General features: G+C 46.3%; 2 protein-coding genes across 2 annotated transcripts in view; one reads left to right on the forward strand and one right to left on the reverse strand.

Annotated features, from left to right (window-relative positions):
• Positions 1 to 320: 320 nt before the first annotated feature.
• Positions 321 to 3,222, forward strand: LOC133550809 (myocilin-like). Its single transcript, XM_061896861.1, has 3 exons — positions 321 to 1,479; positions 2,049 to 2,147; positions 2,214 to 3,222. Exons 1-3 carry the CDS (start codon positions 1,026 to 1,028, stop codon positions 2,996 to 2,998), a joined length of 1,338 nt encoding a protein of 445 aa, XP_061752845.1. The 5' UTR covers positions 321 to 1,025; the 3' UTR covers positions 2,999 to 3,222.
• A 1,994-nt stretch (positions 3,223 to 5,216) lies between these two features.
• The window catches only part of LOC133550810 (complement factor H-like), a 33,241-nt gene continuing 16,131 nt past the window's right edge, over positions 5,217 to 22,326 (reverse strand). Inside the window, exons 7-11 of the mRNA XM_061896862.1 lie at positions 14,539 to 14,589; positions 8,408 to 8,569; positions 8,159 to 8,320; positions 8,053 to 8,078; positions 5,217 to 5,330 (exon numbers count right to left, since the gene is read on the reverse strand). Coding sequence (XP_061752846.1) covers positions 5,316 to 5,330; positions 8,053 to 8,078; positions 8,159 to 8,320; positions 8,408 to 8,569; positions 14,539 to 14,589 — 416 coding nt within the window. The 3' untranslated portion in view covers positions 5,217 to 5,315. The remainder of the gene's footprint in view (positions 5,331 to 8,052; positions 8,079 to 8,158; positions 8,321 to 8,407; positions 8,570 to 14,538; positions 14,590 to 22,326) is intronic.

Raw genomic sequence — 22,326 nt, forward strand, 5'->3', positions numbered from 1 at the left:
GGGGATCCCGAGGCGTTCCCAGGCCAGCCGGGAGACATAGTCTTCCCAACGTGTCCTGGGCCTTCCCCGTGGCCTCCTACCGGTTGGACGTGCCCTAAACACCTCTCTAGGGAGGCGTTCGGGTGGCATCCTGACCAGATGCCTGAACCACCTCATCTGGCTCCTCTCCATGTGGAGGAGCAGCGGCTTTACTTTGAGTTCCTCCCGGATGGCAGAGCTTCTCACCCTACCTCTAAGGGAGAGACCCAAACTCATTTCGGCCGCTTGTACCCGTGATCTTATCCTTTCGGTCATGACCCAAAGCTCATGACCATAGGTGAGGATGGGAACGTAGATCCAACCGGTAAATTGAGAGAGAATGAAGGTTACTATTTTTCTGGTAGTGTATCTGATGACTCAGTTAATGGAACAAACTAATCAATGGATAGTGGATATTGAAGAATGTCTACCAATACGATCATAAAGGGTCTGCCTAGGATGGGTGTGTATGTACAGAGGGCGACAAAAACAACTTTAGATGGGACGATAATTGGAGGTTGTGGAAGGTTGATGTTTGGGTTGGAAGAACAAGAAGAATGTCCGGAACATTGGGACGCCTGGAAGCACAATCTGGGTCAACACGTTGTTGCTGCATGTTGACAGAGTCCTAAATGCCGACCCCCCCATGCCCTGAAGTGGAACCATAGCGCTCATTAACTGGCATTGTAAAACCATCACTTAGGAGGAAGTCAACAACATCAAGGATGCTGCGCAGTCAAAATATCCCGTGCAAGGACGTCGCCCCCTGCTGAGACGCAACCACAGGGTAAACAAAATCAAGTGGTGTGTTTTTCCACGTTGTTTGTTAGCGACTGGGCTCTGTACGGACTGCCCACATCCCTGGGCGGCTTGGCACGTACTCCTCCCACCCTGTGACCGTATAAATATCCCTCTCTCAGTCAGCAGGGCTGGGATACAGACCGCACTGACCTGGAAGGTAGAACAATCCTTTTCAGGGCTAGAAACTGTTAAAAAAAACTTGCAGAATGTGGCTCCAAGCTGCTCTTCTGGGTCTGTCGTTCCTCACGTTGGCCAGTCAACTCCAGGCTGAAGACCAGGCATCCCTGCGTCGCGCTAAGGATGCGGCGGGACGATGCCAGTACACCTTCACCGTCACCAGCCCCGAGGAGTCAGGCTGCGGCGGGAGAGCCGAGACGGAAGGAGTTGTGTCACGGCTCACCTTGCTGGAGGCTCTGGTCAGCCGGCTGATGGCGAGGAGAGAGACGGGAGCTGACGTTGAGGTGGGTTTCCAGGAAGATTTTTCCCAGCTGACAGGGGAAAGAAACCAGCTGCGCCAAGACAAGGACCGTCTGAAGAGACAGGTCCAGGACCTCCAGGCCAGGGTGAGAGAGCTCAGTCAGGAGACAGACGGCCTCAGGCAGAGCTGCAAGGAGACAAACACCTCAGCGGACCTGCGCAGTCACCAAAGACTTTCTGGCGGTAGGTGCAAAATGAAAACCAGCAGAAATATGTTTAACTTGTGGTGGTCTTCCACTATGACGTCTCAGGTTGCAGTCCTGGCCTCGGGTTGTGTAACGGCATTGGAATGTTCCCTTTATGACTTTGTCACTCAGGCTTGTTTACGTGCCTCATTTTCAGGAAAGCCACGACAGTATAAGACGGAACCTGCTGGGAACATAAAGAACGTTACCAGTGATTCTGTGTAGTCCGTTCATCCATAACCAAGTACTGCTAAAGTCCCTCAAGGCTCAATCTTTAGTACCCCCTTAAAGTTTGGACACACTGAAACGAGAAGCCCTCCATAAGAGTCTTGAGGGCTTTCATGGGACTCAGGGGTACCTTGACCAGGAACACAAATGCACATGCTGTACAGATTTGAAGGTTGTGGTAGGAACTGGTTTTATGTCCCTCAAGGTCCAGTCTACACTCATGCATCCCATAGGACGAGTTAGCAGAGTCTGAGTTCCAAGCTTAGTTTGTGAAGTCCACAAAAGAACATTGTACCACAGAAACGTTGCATTTTCTCACAATGTCATCCTCATTTCCAGACCGTGGGCAGGGTTTTAGTAATAGTGCCTACCAGGAGATGAAGGCTGATGTCACAGAGGTCCCAGCATCCCACCTCCGTCCTGGTGGGAATGTCTTGGGTAAGTTGACGCACTCGGATACTTCAAACCCAAAGTACCACATTGCATAACTGTGCCTTCCTTCAGGTTGTGGTGAGGTGATGTCGGTGGGAGATCCTGTGTTGCATAGGAAGGCCGACGGTATCACAGGGAAGTACGGAGTGTGGCTCCAGGATCCTGAGCCCCAAGGCACGCAGTACACCAACAAGACGGTGTGGCGTATCGACACGGTGGGCAAAGACGTCCGTCAGCTGTTTGCGTATGAAGACATGGACCAGTTTTCTCCTGGTTTCCCCATGAAAATGTTTGTCCTGCCGGAACCGGTAGAGAGCACGGGTGCAACCATGTACCGCGGCTCGCTCTACTACCAGCGCAAACGCAGCCGTACTCTCATCCGCTACGACGTGGCCTCCGAGAGCCTGGCATCACGCCGGGACCTACCTCACGCAGGCTTCCACGGCCAGTACCCCTACTCCTGGGGGGGCTACACCGACATCGACCTGGCGGTGGACGAGCGGGCTCTGTGGGCCATCTACAGCACCAGCAAAGCCAAAGGCAGCATTGTGCTCTCCCAGCTGGACCCTGAGAGCCTGGAGGTGAAGAAGAGCTGGGAGACCAACATCAGGAAGAACACGGCGGCCAACGCCTTCATGGCTTGCGGTCGTCTGTACACGGTGGCCAGCTACAGCGCCGCCAACACCACCCTCAACCAGGTCTACGACACTGCCACCGGGGCCAGCCGGGCCATCTCAGTCCCGTTGAAGAACCGGTACGGTTACAACAGCATGGTGGACTACAACCACCAGCAGAGGAAGCTGTTTGCCTGGGACAACTTCCACATGGTCACCTACCACCTGCGACTGAGCAACTGAACACCAAGGTCATCTGGATTTCAAAATAAAAGCAGCGGTTAAGATGCAGGTCCTTCTAACGCCTGGCATTGGCTCGCTCTCTCTGTTGCCATGACGACGCACCGCCCCCATGGTTATTGTGCAGAACTGGAGTCTATTATTTTTTTCCTAATAGCGCTCGCTGTAAATAGACTGCACTTGTTTGGCAGACACTAGCAGTCCTAATAAACCTGCTGCCGTCCTTATTTACCTTTCACACTTCTCTTCTACACACACACACACACACACACACACACACACACACAGCAGCAATGAAAAACAACGCTCATTAGAAAAAGTACACAAAACATGTTTTTTTTGTAGCCCTAACCAAGATGTTGTTTGTTCCGCCATTTTAGTTGGGATTATTTGCTATATAAATTGAAGCTTTTAAGGCTTTAAAAGTCACTAACTAAAAATAGACATGTGAATAAACTTGAACGTGGTTAGACGGCTCCCTCTAGTGGCCGTGATCCTGAACAGCAACGCCATTTTAAAGGCCACAGTTCTGTAATTGAGTTGCTGGCAGGGTCCTAATGGCAAGCTAGCACAATAGATGTGGGACTAGACCCAGCAGGACTAGACCCGGCAGGACCAACCAAGACGGGCACCTGGAAGGGATGGACAGGGGGACCCAGGAGCTCCACACACGTGAATTATATTTATATAGCGCTTTACTCTAGTGACTCAAAGCGCTTTACATGGTGATACCCGATATCTAAGTTACATTGAAACCAGTGTGGGTGGCACCGGGAGCAGGTGGGTAAAGTGTCTTGCCCAAGGACACAACGGCAGTGACTAGGATGGCGGAAGCGGGAATCGAACCTGCAACCCTCAAGTTGCTGGCACGGCCACTCTACCAACCAAACTATACCGCCCCTTAGTAGCCTTAGGCGCACACCCCCTGCCTGACAAGCAGGCCCAGAACGTAACCCCCATACTTGCCAACCTTGAGACCTCCGATTTCGGGAGGTGGGGGGTGGTTGGGGCAGTGGTTAAGAGGGGAGTATATTCACAGCTAGAATTTACCAAGTCAAGTATTTCATTCATTTATCTGTATACTCTAGCCTTTAAATAGACCTCCTTTTTAGACCAGTTGATCTGCCGCTTCTTTTCTTTCTACTAAGTCCCCCCCTTCCTTGTGGAGGGGGTCCGGTCCGATGACCATGGATGAAGTACTGGCTGTCCAGAGCCGAGACCCAGGATGGACCGCTCGCCTGTGTATCGGTTGGGGACATCTCTACGCCGCTGATCCGACTCCGCTTGAGATGGTTTCCTGTGGACGGGACTCTCGCTGCTGTCTTGGATCCGCTTTGAACTGAACTCTCGCGGCTGTGTTGGAGCCACTATGGATTGAACTTTCACAGTATCATGTTAGACCCGCTCGACATCCATTGCTTTCGGTCCCCTAGAGCGGAGGGGGGTTGCCCACATCTGAGGTTCTCTCCAAGGTTTCTCATAGTCAGCATTGTCACTGGCGTCCCACTGGATGTGAGTTTTCCTTGCCCTTTTGTGGGTTCTTCCGAGGATGTTGTAGTCGTAATGATTTGTGCAGTCCTTTGAGACATTTGTGATTTGGGGCTATATAAATAAACATTTATTGATTGATTGATTGATTGATTGATTTACACATGTTGGGTTAAGGGTTGAATTGTCCATCCTTGTTCTATCCTTTGTCACTATTTTTCTAACCATGCTGAACACCCTCTCTGATGATGCATTGCTGTGTGGCACGCACCAAAGTGCTTTCATCAAATGCACTAGAGTCTGGAATCTTCCATCTCTCCCTAGCATGGCCCAAAACATACAGTAGAAATGCAGTGTTGTCCAGTTTAAGAGTGTCACAACGTTGCTGTTTACGGCAGACAAACTGCTTCACGGTAGATGAAAACGTGACTGCTGTTGTTGTGTGTTGTTTTACCGCGCTGGGAGGACGTTAATGAAACTGCCTGGCAATAAACCCACATAAGAAACCATCGATCATTCTACAGTTATAACGTCATTGGGCAGACATGCTGTTTATATTTTGGGAAAGCGGACGTGAAAACAGGCTGTCCTCACTCAGGTCCGCATGGAGCTGGAGGGGGCGTGGCGGGTTAGCAAGTATGGATGTCATAAATGGTCGCCACAAAGTGAGTTGAGCATCAGTGCACAGTGCGTACAGAAGTGTTTCAAGAACAAAACACAGCAGGAGACCTACTTCATTTTCTTCTGAAATTTAATGATGTCACATGACAGGTCACATGACACGCCTCCAAGCATGAGAAGATGTTGTCTTCCTCCCAGGGACCCTCGCCCGCTAGTTGCAGCTTTGCTGTTTGCAAGATGGCAAAGAGAAGGGAGTGTTAGCGAGTGAGGTGGGAGAACTAGCAAGAACACATGCTGTATTAGGCAGGGCCATTCAACTGGGGGCCACATCTCAAGAAAACTAAGGACCTGTGGGGCCGTATGGGGGGTAGGGTGTCATTGCAGGTCCGTATGGGGGGTAGGGTGTCATTGCAGGTCCGTATGGGGGTAGGGTGTCATTGCAGGTCCGTATGGGGGGTAGGGTGTCATTCCAGGGCCGTATGGGGGGTAGGGTGTCATCGCAAGGCCGTATGGGGGGTAGGGTGTCATCGCAGGTCCGTATGGGGGGTAGGGTGTCATTGCAGGTCCGTATGGGGGGTAGGGTGTCATTGCAGGTCCGTATGGGGGGTAGGGTGTCATTGCAGGTCCGTATGGGGGGTAGGGTGTCATTGCAGGTCCGTATGGGGGGTAGGGTGTCATTGCAGGTCCGTATGGGGGTAGGGTGTCATTGCAGGTCCGTATGGGGGGTAGGGTGTCATTCCAGGGCCGTATGGGGGGTAGGGTGTCATCGCAAGGCCGTATGGGGGGTAGGGTGTCATTGCAGGTCCGTATGGGGGGTAGGGTGTCATTGCAGGTCCGTATGGGGGGTAGGGTGTCATTGCAGGTCCGTATGGGGGGTAGGGTGTCATTGCAGGTCCGTATGGGGGGTAGGGTGTCATTGCAGGGCCGTATGGGTGGTAGGGTGTCATTGCAAGGCCGTATGGGGGGTAGGGTGTCAATGCAGGGCCGTATGGGGGGTAGGGTGTCATTCCAGGGCCGTATGGGGGGTAGGGTGTCATTGCAGGTCCGTATGGGGGGTAGGGTGTCATTGCAGGTCCGTATGGGGGGTAGGGTGTCATTGCAGGGCCGTATGGGGGGTAGGGTGTCATTGCAGGCCCGTATGGGGGGTAGGGTGTCATTGCAGGGCCGTATTGGGGGGTAGGGTGTCATTGCAGGTCCGTATGGGGGGTAGGGTGTCATTGCAGGGCCGTATGGGGGGTAGGGTGTCATTGCAGGCCCGTATGGGGGGTAGGGTGTCATTGCAGGGCCGTATTGGGGGGTAGGGTGTCATTGCAGGGCCGTATGGGGGGTAGGGTGTCGTTCCAGGGCCGTATGGGGGGTTGGGTGTCGTTCCAGGGGCGTATGGGGGGTAGGGTGTCATTGCAGGGCCGTATGGGGGGTAGGGTGTCATCGCAAGGCCGTATGGGGGGTAGGGTGTCATCGCAGGGCCGTATGGGGGGTAGGGTGTCATTGCAGGCCCGTATGGGGGGTAGGGTGTCATTGCAGGGCCGTATTGGGGGGTAGGGTGTCATTGCAGGGCCGTATGGGGGGTAGGGTGTCATTGCAAGGCCGTATGGGGGGTAGGGTGTCATTGCAAGGCCGTATGGGGGGTAGGGTGTCATTGCAGGGCCGTATGGGGGGTAGGGTGTCATTGCAGGGCCGTATGGGGGGTAGGGTGTCATTGCAAGGCCGTATGGGGGGTAGGGTGTCATTGCAGGCCCGTATGGGGGGTAGGGTGTCATTGCAGGGCCGTATTGGGGGGTAGGGTGTCATTGCAGGGCCGTATGGGGGGTAGGGTGTCATTGCAGGGCCGTATGGGGGGTAGGGTGTCATTGCAAGGCCGTATGGGGGGTAGGGTGTCGTTCCAGGGCCGTATGGGGGGTAGGGTGTCGTTCCAGGGCCGTATGGGGGGTAGGGTGTCGTTGCAGGGCCGTATGGGGGTAGGGTGTCATTGCAGGGCCGTATGGGGGGTAGGGTGTCATTGCAGGGTTGTATGGGGGGTAGGGTGTCATTGCAGGGCCGTATGGGGGGTAGGGTGTCATTGTAGGGTTGTATGGGGGGTAGGGTGTCATTGTAGGGTTGTATGGGGGGTAGGGTGTCATTGCAGGGCCGTGTGGAGGCTAGGGTGTCAATGCAGGGCCGTATGGGGGGTAGGGTGTCATTGCAGGGCCGTATTGGGGGTAGGGTGTCATTGCAGGGCCGTATGGGGGGTAGGGTGTCATTGCAGGCCCGTATGGGGGTAGGGTGTCATTGCAGGCCCGTATGGGGGGTAGGGTGTCATTGCAGGACCGTATGGGGGGTAGGGTGTCATTCCAGGGCCGTATGGGGGGTAGGGTGTCATTGCAGGTCCGTATGGGGGCTAAGGTGTCAATGCAGGTCCGTATGGGGGCTAAGGTGTCAATGCAGGGCCATATGGGGGGTAGGGTGTCATTGCAGGGCCGTATGGGGGGTAGGGTGTCATTGCAGGGCCGCATGGGGGCTAAGGTGTCAATGCAGGGCCGTATGGGGGGTAGGGTGTCATTGCAGGGCCGTATGGGGGGTAGGGTGTCATTGCATGTCCGTATGGGGGGTAGGGTGTCATTGCATGTCCGTATGGGGGGTAGGGTGTCATTGCAGGGCCGTATGGGGGGTAGGGTGTCATTCCAGGGCCGTATGGGGGGTAGGGTGTCATTGCAGGGCCGTATGGAGGGTAGGGTGTCATTAAAGGGCTGTATGGGGGCTAAGGTGTCAATGCAGGGCCATATGGGGGGTAGGGTGTCATTGCAGGTCCGTATGGGGGCTAAGGTGTCATTGCAGGTCCGTATGGGGGCTAAGGTGTCATTGCAGGGCCGTATGGGGGGTAGGGTGTCATTCCAGGGCCGTTGGCGCCCCCGCTTGAGTAGCCATGCTGTATACATAAAAGCAGCTCATCATGAAGGGCAAGTACTTACGGTGTAGTGGTCCCAGTAGTGGCAACCTGAACAAGAAGACCGTGGTCGTGAGTGAGATTGTACTCGCAGGGTGTACTCGGGGGGTGTACCCGGGGGGTGTACTTACACTTGCTGACACTAACTCTCCCCTGGGTGCACACAATCCGGCTGGTGTAGGATCTCCACAGACACGCAACATCCCTGCTCTCTCGCTCCTTGAGGATTATGGTCCCAGATTCTCGAATGTTGTAGTTTGCATACTGGTCCAGGTCCACCTCACAGAAGGCTTCTGCACAACACCAGGAATGGATGGCAAGGATCAATCATTTTGTTGGGTGTGCCCCCCCCCCCCGTCCCGGACAGCTGTGACTCTTGCCTTTGCAGGTGGGAACTTTGGACCAGGTGCCGTCCTGGTAGCACACCACCATCTCAGGACCCACCCGCTTGTAGAAAGAGTTGCAGGCGTACTTCAGGGACATGGCACGCTTTCTCACCACCTCACCGTTGGGGAGGCGTGGGACCACTCCGCAGTTGTCCACTCAAAGCCAGAAAAGAGTTGGTTTCACATCAATATTGGACAACACACACGTTAGTCCTCAATTCTGACACACGTTAGTCCTCACTTCTTACACACGTTAGTCCTCACTTCTTACACACGTTAGTCCTCACTTCTTACACACGTTAGTCCTCACCTCTTACACGTTAGTCCTCACCTCACTTCTTACACGTTAGTCCTCACTTCTTACACACGTTAGTCCTCACTTACACCCAAAATAACACGTTAGTCCTCACTTCTTACACACGTTAGTCCTCACTTCTTACACACGTTAGTCCTCACTTCTTACACCCAAAATAACACGTTAGTCCTCACTTCTTACACACGTTAGTCCTCACTTCTAACACCCAAAATAACACGTTAGTCCTCACTTCTTACACCCAAAATAACACGTTAGTCCTTACTTCTTACACCCAAAATAACACGTTAGTCCTCACTTCTTACACCCAAAATAACACGTTAGTCCTCACTTCTTACACCCAAAATAACACGTTAGTCCTTACTTCTTACACCCAAAATAACACGTTAGTCCTTACTTCTTACACACGTTAGTCCTCACTTCTTACACACGTTAGTCCTCACTTCTTACACCCAAAATAACACGTTAGTCCTTACTTCTTACACCCAAAATAACACGTTAGTCCTTACTTCTTACACACGTTAGTCCTCACTTCTTACACACGTTAGTCCTCACTTCTTACACCCAAAATAACACGTTAGTCCTCACTTCTTACACCCAAAATAACACGTTAGTCCTTACTTCTTACACACGTTAGTCCTCACTTCTTACACCCAAAATAACACGTTAGTCCTCACTTCTTACACCCAAAATAACACGTTAGTCCTTACTTCTTACACACGTTAGTCCTCACTTCTTACACCCAAAATAACACGTTAGTCCTCACTTCTTACACCCAAAATAACACGTTAGTCCTCACTTCTTACACACGTTAGACCTCACTTCTTACACCCAAAATAACACGTTAGTCCTCACTTCTTACACCCAAAATAACACGTTAGTCCTCACTTCTTACACACGTTAGACCTCACTTCTTACACCCAAAATAACACGTTAGTCCTCACTTCTTACACCCAAAATAACACGTTAGTCCTTACTTCTTACACCCAAAATAACACGTTAGTCCTCACTTCTTACACCCAAAATAACACGTTAGTCCTCACTTCTTACACCCAAAATAACACGTTAGTCCTTACTTCTTACACCCAAAATAACACGTTAGTCCTTACTTCTTACACACGTTAGTCCTCACTTCTTACACACGTTAGTCCTCACTTCTTACACCCAAAATAACACGTTAGTCCTTACTTCTTACACCCAAAATAACACGTTAGTCCTTACTTCTTACACACGTTAGTCCTCACTTCTTACACACGTTAGTCCTCACTTCTTACACCCAAAATAACACGTTAGTCCTCACTTCTTACACCCAAAATAACACGTTAGTCCTTACTTCTTACACACGTTAGTCCTCACTTCTTACACCCAAAATAACACGTTAGTCCTCACTTCTTACACCCAAAATAACACGTTAGTCCTTACTTCTTACACACGTTAGTCCTCACTTCTTACACCCAAAATAACACGTTAGTCCTCACTTCTTACACCCAAAATAACACGTTAGTCCTCACTTCTTACACACGTTAGACCTCACTTCTTACACCCAAAATAACACGTTAGTCCTCACTTCTTACACACGTTAGTCCTCACTTCTTACACCCAAAATAACACGTTAGTCCTCACTTCTTACACCCAAAATAGCACGTTAGTCCTCAATTATTACACCCTAAATAACACGTTAGTCCTCACTTCTTACACCCAAAATAACACCTTAGTCCTCACTTCTTACACCCTAAATAACAGGTTAGTCCTCACTTCTTACACCCAAAATAACACGTTAGTCCTCAATTCTTACACCCTAAATAACACGTTAGTCCTCACTTCTTACACCCTAAATAACACGTTAGTCCTCACTTCTTACACCCTAAATAACACGTTAGTCCTCACTTCTTACACCCTAAATAACACGTTAGTCCTCACTTCTTACACCCAAAATAACACGTTAGTCCTCACTTCTTACACACGTTAGTCCTCACTTCTTACACCCAAAATAACACGTTAGTCCTCACTTCTTACACCCTAAATAACACGTTAGTCCTCACTTCTTACACCCAAAATAACACGTTAGTCCTCACTTCTTACACACGTTAGTCCTCACTTCTTACACCCAAAATAACACGTTAGTCCTCACTTCTTACACCCTAAATAACACGTTAGTCCTCACTTCTTACACCCAAAATAACACGTTAGTCCTCACTTCTTACACCCAAAATAGCACGTTAGTCCTCAATTATTACACCCTAAATAACACGTTAGTCCTCACTTCTTACACCCAAAATAACACCTTAGTCCTCACTTCTTACACCCTAAATAACAGGTTAGTCCTCACTTCTTACACCCAAAATAACACGTTAGTCCTCAATTCTTACACCCTAAATAACACGTTAGTCCTCACTTCTTACACCCTAAATAACACGTTAGTCCTCACTTCTTACACCCTAAATAACACGTTAGTCCTCACTTCTTACACCCTAAATAACACGTTAGTCCTCACTTCTTACACCCAAAATAACACGTTAGTCCTCACTTCTTACACACGTTAGTCCTCACTTCTTACACCCAAAATAACACGTTAGTCCTCACTTCTTACACCCAAAATAGCACGTTAGTCCTCAATTATTACACCCTAAATAACACGTTAGTCCTCACTTCTTACACCCAAAATAACACCTTAGTCCTCACTTCTTACACCCTAAATAACAGGTTAGTCCTCACTTCTTACACCCTAAATAACACGTTAGTCCTCACTTCTTACACCCTAAATAACACGTTAGTCCTCACTTCTTACACCCTAAATAACACGTTAGTCCTCACTTCTTACACCCTAAATAACACGTTAGTCCTCACTTCTTACACCCTAAATAACACGTTAGTCCTCACTTCTTACACCCAAAATAACACGTTAGTCCTCAATTCTTACACCCAAAATAACACGTTAGTCCTCACTTCTTACACACCAAAATAACACGTTAGTCCTCAATTCTTACACCCTAAATAACACGTTAGTCCTCAATTCTTACACCCTAAATAACACGTTAGTCCTCACTTCTTACACCCTAAATAACACGTTAGTCCTCACTTCTTACACCCTAAATAACACGTTAGTCCTCACTTCTTACACCCTAAATAACACGTTAGTCCTCACTTCTTACACCCTAAATAACACGTTATTCCACACTTCTTACACACGTTAGTCCTCACTTCTTACACCCAAAATAACAGGTTAGTCCTCACTTCTTACACCCAAAATAACACGTTAGTCCTCACTTCTTACACCCAAAATAACACGTTAGTCCTCACTTCTAACACCCAAAATAACACGTTAGTCCTCACTTCTTACACCCTAAATAACACGTTAGTCCTCACTTCTTACACCCTAAATAACACGTTATTCCACACTTCTTACACACGTTAGTCCTCACTTCTTACACCCAAAATAACAGGTTAGTCCTCACTTCTTACACCCAAAATAACACGTTAGTCCTCACTTCTTACACCCAAAATAACACGTTAGTCCTCACTTCTAACACCCAAAATAACACGTTAGTCCTCACTTCTTACACACCAAAATAACACGTTAGTCCTCAATTCTTACACCCTAAATAACACGTTAGTCCTCAATTCTTACACCCTAAATAACACGTTAGTCCTCACTTCTTACACCCTAAATAACACGTTAGTCCTCACTTCTTCCACCCTAAATAACACGTTAGTCCTCACTTCTTACACCCTAAATAACACGTTAGTCCTCACTTCTTACACCCTAAATAACACGTTATTCCACACTTCTTACACACGTTAGTCCTCACTTCTTACACCCAAAATAACAGGTTAGTCCTCACTTCTTACACCCAAAATAACACGTTAGTCCTCACTTCTTACACCCAAAATAACACGTTAGTCCTCACTTCTAACACCCAAAATAACACGTTAGTCCTCACTTCTAACACCCAAAATAACACGTTAGTCCTCACTTCTTACACCCAAAATAACACGTTAGTCCTCACTTCTTACACCCAAAATAACACGTTAGTCCTTACTTCTTACACCCAAAATAACACGTTAGTCCACACTTCTTACACACGTTAGGCCTCACTTCTTACACACGTTAGTCCTCACTTCTTACACCCAAAATAACACGTTAGTCCTCACTTCTTACACCCAAAATAACACGTTAGTCCTCACTTCTTACACCCAAAATAACACGTTAGTCCACACTTCTTACACACGTTAGGCCACACTTCTTACACCCAAAATAACACGTTAGTCCTCACTTCTTACACCCAAAATAACACGTTAGTCCACACTTCTTACACACGTTAGGCCACACTTCTTACACACGTTAGTCCACACTTCTTACACCCAAAATAACACGTTAGTCCACACTTCTTACACCCAAAATAACACGTTAGTCCACACTTCTTACACACGTTAGTCCTCACTTCTTACACCCAAAATAACACGTTAGTCCTCACTTCTTACACCCAAAATAACACGTTAGTCCTCACTTCTTACACCCAAAATAACACGTTAGTCCACACTTCTTACACACGTTAGGCCACACTTCTTACACCCAAAATAACACGTTAGTCCTCACTTCTTACACCCAAAATAACACGTTAGTCCACACTTCTTACACACGTTAGGCCACACTTCTTACACACGTTAGTCCACACTTCTTACACCCAAAATAACACGTTAGTCCACACTTCTTACACCCAAAATAACACGTTAGTCCACACTTCTTACACACGTTAGTCCTCACTTCTTACACCCAAAATAACACGTTAGTCCTCACTTCTTACACCCAAAATAACACGTTAGTCCTCACTTCTTACACCCAAAATAAGACGTTAGTCCACACTTCTTACACACGTTAGGCCACACTTCTTACACCCAAAATAACACGTTAGTCCTCACTTCTTACACCCAAAATAACACGTTAGTCCACACTTCTTACACACGTTAGGCCACACTTCTTACACACGTTAGTCCACACTTCTTACACCCAAAATAACACGTTAGTCCACACTTCTTACACCCAAAATAACACGTTAGTCCACACTTCTTACACACGTTAGTCCTCACTTCTTACACCCAAAATAACACGTTAGTCCACACTTCTTACACACGTTAGTCCTCACTTCTTACACCCAAAATAACACGTTAGTCCTCACTTCTTACACCCAAAATAACACGTTAGTCCACACTTCTTACACACGTTAGGCCACACTTCTTACACACGTTAGTCCACACTTCTTACACCCAAAATAACACGTTAGTCCACACTTCTTACACACGTTAGGCCACACTTCTTACACACGTTAGTCCTCACTTCTAACACCCAAAATAACACGTTAGTCCTCACTTCTTACACCCAAAATAACACGTTAGTCCTCAATTATTACACCCTAAATAACACGTTAGTCCTCACTTCTTACACCCAAAATAACACCTTAGTCCTCACTTCTTACACCCAAAATAACACGTTAGTCCTCACTTCTTACACCCAAAATAACTCGTTAGTCCTCACTTCTTACACCGAAAATAACACGTTAGTCCTCACTTCTTTGTTGCTGGACTTGTTGCAATGACAATAAAAGATCTATTCCGTACCGTACCATGTTTTTAAAGCAATGACAGCTTCAAGGAAAAAAAAGTGTTATTAAAGTCGACATTGCAATGCATTTCACTTTTTTGATAATCATTTTAGAAGGTGTCGCGGGTCCTCTAAAAAATAGCCGCAAAAGGCCCCCAGGCCGCACCTTGGACTCCCCCTGCCGGACTGTAAGGTATGATAAGAGAGCCGTACCTGGGACCGTCTGAGATGTGCCACTGCCTCGTCCAGAAGTTGTTGCAGATCCTTGACAAGGAGAAAGAAGACATGTTGGACTGGTCAAAACTGATCAAGTCTTCGGAAACAAGCACTGTAGACTATGTCAAAGAACATTTCTACTTTCACCTCATAAAGCCCTCAGCAGAATCCATTTTGGATTTGTTTTTATATATATATATTATATAATCAAGACTGGATGTAATTTGGTGCATGTTTTCTAGTCACATGTTCAATAATTATTTTAGTGTTATGTATTATTTTATTGTCTTTATAAAATAAAATATTATTCATGCAATATTTTTTAGTGCAAAATTAATATTTAAAAATGTTAACGTCATTAAAACAAAATGTATAAACCCAAGCAGGATTTGGCCCCAGCCTTTAAAAGTAAGCCTTGATGCCTGAGCCCGTGGACCAGGAGGGCAACCCTGCCATCAGTTTCTTACCAGTGGCCGAGCAGCAAGCCACTTGGAATGTGTGTTGCTAATTCCGGATACAAAAGGTATCATTTTGAAGCTGAAAATACCGAGGATGAACTACTGCTTATAGAAGCCAGCAGAAAGGAAGAGTGAGACGGAAGCTGAGAGTCAAGTACGCTGGAGTTTGATATGAATGTCGTGATTACCCAAATACGTCTACAGCCAGCTGGACCAACATTAACTAACATTAACTACATTGCTAACCACCAAGACAAAGAATCTTTTTATATGTTGGAATGTGAAAAAAATTAACTTGTGTCTTGTTGACTCTCATAGTGATTGTGAACAACGGGTACAATTGCCATAAAAAGTGCAGTTTCCCTTTAAGAGACAAATCTCTTTGCACAACATTAGTAGACGTGTGCTATCAGGTCTTTTAGTACAAGCAAACATTGAGTGCTTGACTTTAGCACAAGCAAACTGAGTGGCTGACTTTAGCACAAGCAAACATTGAGTGGCTGACTTTAGCACAAGCAAATATTGAGTGCCTGACATTAGCACAAACAGAGTGCCTGACTTTAGCACAAGCAAACATTGAGTGCCTGACTTTAGCACAAGCAAACATTGAGTTGCTGACTTTAGCACAAGCAAACATTGAGTGGCTGATTTTAGCACAAGCAAACATTGAGTGGCTGACTTTAGCACAAGCAAACATTGAGTGCCTGACATTAGCACAAGCAAACATTGAGTGCCTGACATTAGCACAAACTGAGTGCCTGACTTTAGCACAAGCAAACATTGAGTGGCTGACATTAGCACAAGCAAATATTGAGTGGCTAACATTAGCACAAGAAAACATTGAGTGGCTGACTTTAGCACAAGCAAACATTGAGTGGCTGACATTAGCACAAGCAAACATTGAGTGGCTGACTTTAGCACAAGCAAACATTGAGTGGCTGACATTAACACAAGCAAACATTGAGTGGCTGACTTTAGCACAAGCAAACATTGAGTGGCTGACATTAGCACAAACAAACATTGAGTGGCTGACATTAGCACAAGCAAATATTGAGTTGCTGACTTTAGCATAAGCAAACATTGAGTGCCTGACATTAGCACAAACTGAGTGCCTGACTTTAGCACAAGCAAAAATTGAGTGGCTGATTTTAGCACAAGCAAACATTGAGTGGCTGACTTTAGCACAAGCAAACATTGGGTGCCTGACATTAGCACAAACTGAGTGGCTGACTTTAGCACAAGCAAACATTGAGTGCCTGACTTTAGTACAAGCAAACATTGAGTGCCTAACTTTAGCACAAGCAAACATTGGGTGCCTGACATTAGCACAAACTAACTGAGTGGCTGACTTTAGCACAAGCAAACATTGAGTGGCTGACTTAAGCACAAGCAATCATTGAGTGGCTGACTTTAGCATAAGCAAACATTGAGTGGCTGACTTTAGCACAAGCAAACATTGAGTGGCTGACTTTAGCACAAGCAAACATTGAGTGGCTGACTTTAGCACAAGCAAACATTAAGTGGCTGAATTTAGCACAAGCAAACATTGAGTGGCTGACTTTAGCACAAGCAAACATTGAGTGGCTGACTTTAGCACAAGCAAACATTGAGTGACTGACTGACTTTAGCACAAGCAAACATTGAGTGGCTGCCTTTAGCACAAGCAAACATTGAGTGGCTGACTTTAGCACAAGCAAACATTGGGTGCCTGACATTAGCACAAACTAACTGAATGCCTGACTTTAGCACAAGCAAACATTGAGTGCCTGACATTAGCACAAACTGAGTGGCTGAGTTTAGCACAAGCAAACATTGAGTGGCTGACTTTAGCACAAGCAAACATTGAGTGGCTGACATTAGCACAAGCAAACATTGAGTGGCTGACATTAGCACAAGCAAATATTGAGTTGCTGACATTAGCACAAGCAAATATTGAGTTGCTGACTTTAGCATAAGCAAACATTGAGTGCCTGACATTAGCACAAACTGAGTGCCTGACTTTAGCACAAGCAAAAATTGAGTGGCTGATTTTAGCACAAGCAAACATTGAGTGGCTGACTTTAGCACAAGCAAACATTGGATGCCTGACATTAGCACAAACTGAGTGCCTGACTTTAGCACAAGCAAACATTGAGTGCCTGACTTTAGTACAAGCAAACATTGAGTGCCTAACTTTAGCACAAGCAAAAATTGGGTGCCTGACATTAGCACAAACTAACTGAGTGGCTGACTTTAGCACAAGCAAACATTGAGTGGCTGACTTAAGCACAAGCAATCATTGAGTGGCTGACTTTAGCACAAGCAAACATTGAGTGGCTGACTTTAGCACAAGCAAACATTGAGTGGCTGACTTTAGCACAAGCAAACATTGAGTGGCTGACTTTAGCACAAGCAAACATTGGGTGCCTGACATTAGCACAAACTAACTGAATGCCTGACTTTAGCACAAGCAAACATTGAGTGCCTGACATTAGCACAAACTGAGTGGCTGAGTTTAGCACAAGCAAACATTGAGTGGCTGACTTTAGCACAAGCAAACATTGAGTGCCTGACATTAGCACAAACTGAGTGAGTGCCTGACTTTAGCACAAGCAAACATTGAGTGGCTGACTCTAGCACAAGCACACATTGAGTGACTGACTGACTTTAGCACAAGCAAACATCGAGTGGCTGACTTTAGCACAACCAAACATTAAGTGGCTGACTTTAGCACAAGCAAACATTGAGTGCCTGACTTAAGCACAAGCAATCATTGAGTGGCTGACTTTAGCACAAGCAAACATTGGGTGCCTGACATTAGCACAAACTAACTGAGTGCCTGACTTTAGCACAAGCAAACATTGAGTGCCTGACTTTAGCACAAGCAAACATTGAGTGCCTGACATTAGCACAAACTGAGTGGCTGACTTTAGCACAAGCAAAGATTGAGTAGCTGACTTTAGCACAATCAAACATTGAGTGGCTGACTTTAGCACAAGCAAACATTGAGTGGCTGACATTAGCACAAGCAAATATTGAGTTGCTGACATTAGCACAAGCAAATATTGAGTTACTGACTTTAGCATAAGCAAACATTGAGTGCCTGACATTAGCACAAACTGAGTGCCTGACTTTAGCACAAGCAAAAATTGAGTGGCTGATTTTAGCACAAGCAAACATTGAGTGGCTGACTTTAGCACAAGCAAACATTGGATGCCTGACATTAGCACAAACTGAGTGCCTGACTTTAGCACAAGCAAACATTGAGTGCCTGACTTTAGTACAAGCAAACATTGAGTGCCTAACTTTAGCACAAGCAAAAATTGGGTGCCTGACATTAGCACAAACTAACTGAGTGGCTGACTTTAGCACAAGCAAACATTGAGTGGCTGACTTAAGCACAAGCAATCATTGAGTGGCTGACTTTAGCACAAGCAAACATTGAGTGGCTGACTTTAGCACAAGCAAACATTGAGTGGCTGACTTTAGCACAAGCAAACATTGAGTGGCTGACTTTAGCACAAGCAAACATTAAGTGGCTGACTTTAGCACAAGCAAACATTGAGTGGCTGACTTTAGCACAAGCAAACATTGAGTGGCTGACTTTAGCACAAGCAAACATTGGGTGCCTGACATTAGCACAAACTAACTGAATGCCTGACTTTAGCACAAGCAAACATTGAGTGCCTGACATTAGCACAAACTGAGTGGCTGAGTTTAGCACAAGCAAACATTGAGTGGCTGACTTTAGCACAAGCAAACATTGAGTGCCTGACATTAGCACAAACTGAGTGAGTGCCTGACTTTAGCACAAGCAAACATTGAGTGGCTGACTCTAGCACAAGCACACATTGAGTGACTGACTGACTTTAGCACAAGCAAACATCGAGTGGCTGACTTTAGCACAACCAAACATTGAGTGCCTGACTTAAGCACAAGCAATCATTGAGTGGCTGACTTTAGCACAAGCAAACATTGGGTGCCTGACATTAGCACAAACTGAGTGCCTGACTTTAGCACAAACATTGAGTGCCTGACTTTAGCACAAGCAAACATTGAGTGCCTGACATTAGCACAAACTGAGTGGCTGACTTTAACACAAGCAAACATTGAGTGGCTGACTTTAGCACAAGCAAACATTGAGTGGCTGACATTAGCACAAACAAACATTGAGTGGCTGACATTAGCACAAGCAAATATTGAGTTGCTGACTTTAGCATAAGCAAACATTGAGTGCCTGACATTAGCACAAACTGAGTGCCTGACTTTAGCACAAGCAAAAATTGAGTGGCTGATTTTAGCACAAGCAAACATTGAGTGGCTGACTTTAGCACAAGCAAACATTGGGTGCCTGACATTAGCACAAACTGAGTGGCTGACTTTAGCACAAGCAAACATTGAGTGCCTGACTTTAGTACAAGCAAACATTGAGTGCCTAACTTTAGCACAAGCAAACATTGGGTGCCTGACATTAGCACAAACTAACTGAGTGGCTGACTTTAGCACAAGCAAACATTGAGTGGCTGACTTAAGCACAAGCAATCATTGAGTGGCTGACTTTAGCATAAGCAAACATTGAGTGGCTGACTTTAGCACAAGCAAACATTGAGTGGCTGACTTTAGCACAAGCAAACATTGAGTGGCTGACTTTAGCACAAGCAAACATTAAGTGGCTGAATTTAGCACAAGCAAACATTGAGTGGCTGACTTTAGCACAAGCAAACATTGAGTGGCTGACTTTAGCACAAGCAAACATTGAGTGACTGACTGACTTTAGCACAAGCAAACATTGAGTGGCTGCCTTTAGCACAAGCAAACATTGAGTGGCTGACTTTAGCACAAGCAAACATTGGGTGCCTGACATTAGCACAAACTAACTGAATGCCTGACTTTAGCACAAGCAAACATTGAGTGCCTGACATTAGCACAAACTGAGTGGCTGAGTTTAGCACAAGCAAACATTGAGTGGCTGACTTTAGCACAAGCAAACATTGAGTGGCTGACATTAGCACAAGCAAACATTGAGTGGCTGACATTAGCACAAGCAAATATTGAGTTGCTGACATTAGCACAAGCAAATATTGAGTTGCTGACTTTAGCATAAGCAAACATTGAGTGCCTGACATTAGCACAAACTGAGTGCCTGACTTTAGCACAAGCAAAAATTGAGTGGCTGATTTTAGCACAAGCAAACATTGAGTGGCTGACTTTAGCACAAGCAAACATTGGATGCCTGACATTAGCACAAACTGAGTGCCTGACTTTAGCACAAGCAAACATTGAGTGCCTGACTTTAGTACAAGCAAACATTGAGTGCCTAACTTTAGCACAAGCAAAAATTGGGTGCCTGACATTAGCACAAACTAACTGAGTGGCTGACTTTAGCACAAGCAAACATTGAGTGGCTGACTTAAGCACAATCAATCATTGAGTGGCTGACTTTAGCACAAGCAAACATTGAGTGGCTGACTTTAGCACAAGCAAACATTGAGTGGCTGACTTTAGCACAAGCAAACATTGAGTGGCTGACTTTAGCACAAGCAAACATTAAGTGGCTGACTTTAGCACAAGCAAACATTGAGTGGCTGACTTTAGCACAAGCAAACATTGAGTGGCTGACTTTAGCACAAGCAAACATTGGGTGCCTGACATTAGCACAAACTAACTGAATGCCTGACTTTAGCACAAGCAAACATTGAGTGCCTGACATTAGCACAAACTGAGTGGCTGAGTTTAGCACAAGCAAACATTGAGTGGCTGACTTTAGCACAAGCAAACATTGAGTGCCTGACATTAGCACAAACTGAGTGAGTGCCTGACTTTAGCACAAGCAAACATTGAGTGGCTGACTCTAGCACAAGCACACATTGAGTGACTGACTGACTTTAGCACAAGCAAACATCGAGTGGCTGACTTTAGCACAACCAAACATTAAGTGGCTGACTTTAGCACAAGCAAACATTGAGTGCCTGACTTAAGCACAAGCAATCATTGAGTGGCTGACTTTAGCACAAGCAAACATTGGGTGCCTGACATTAGCACAAACTAACTGAGTGCCTGACTTTAGCACAAGCAAACATTGAGTGCCTGACTTTAGCACAAGCAAACATTGAGTGCCTGACATTAGCACAAACTGAGTGGCTGACTTTAGCACAAGCAAAGATTGAGTAGCTGACTTTAGCACAATCAAACATTGAGTGGCTGACTTTAGCACAAGCAAACATTGAGTGGCTGACATTAGCACAAGCAAATATTGAGTTGCTGACATTAGCACAAGCAAATATTGAGTTACTGACTTTAGCATAAGCAAACATTGAGTGCCTGACATTAGCACAAACTGAGTGCCTGACTTTAGCACAAGCAAAAATTGAGTGGCTGATTTTAGCACAAGCAAACATTGAGTGGCTGACTTTAGCACAAGCAAACATTGGATGCCTGACATTAGCACAAACTGAGTGCCTGACTTTAGCACAAGCAAACATTGAGTGCCTGACTTTAGTACAAGCAAACATTGAGTGCCTAACTTTAGCACAAGCAAAAATTGGGTGCCTGACATTAGCACAAACTAACTGAGTGGCTGACTTTAGCACAAGCAAACATTGAGTGGCTGACTTAAGCACAAGCAATCATTGAGTGGCTGACTTTAGCACAAGCAAACATTGAGTGGCTGACTTTAGCACAAGCAAACATTGAGTGGCTGACTTTAGCACAAGCAAACATTGAGTGGCTGACTTTAGCACAAGCAAACATTAAGTGGCTGACTTTAGCACAAGCAAACATTGAGTGGCTGACTTTAGCACAAGCAAACATTGAGTGGCTGACTTTAGCACAAGCAAACATTGGGTGCCTGACATTAGCACAAACTAACTGAATGCCTGACTTTAGCACAAGCAAACATTGAGTGCCTGACATTAGCACAAACTGAGTGGCTGAGTTTAGCACAAGCAAACATTGAGTGGCTGACTTTAGCACAAGCAAACATTGAGTGCCTGACATTAGCACAAACTGAGTGAGTGCCTGACTTTAGCACAAGCAAACATTGAGTGGCTGACTCTAGCACAAGCACACATTGAGTGACTGACTGACTTTAGCACAAGCAAACATCGAGTGGCTGACTTTAGCACAACCAAACATTGAGTGCCTGACTTAAGCACAAGCAATCATTGAGTGGCTGACTTTAGCACAAGCAAACATTGGGTGCCTGACATTAGCACAAACTGAGTGCCTGACTTTAGCACAAACATTGAGTGCCTGACTTTAGCACAAGCAAACATTGAGTGCCTGACATTAGCACAAACTGAGTGGCTGACTTTAGCACAAGCAAAGATTGAGTAGCTGACTTTAGCAC

This window comes from Nerophis ophidion, linkage group LG04, assembly GCF_033978795.1.
Source record: "Nerophis ophidion isolate RoL-2023_Sa linkage group LG04, RoL_Noph_v1.0, whole genome shotgun sequence".
Lineage (NCBI taxonomy): Eukaryota > Metazoa > Chordata > Actinopteri > Syngnathiformes > Syngnathidae > Nerophis > Nerophis ophidion.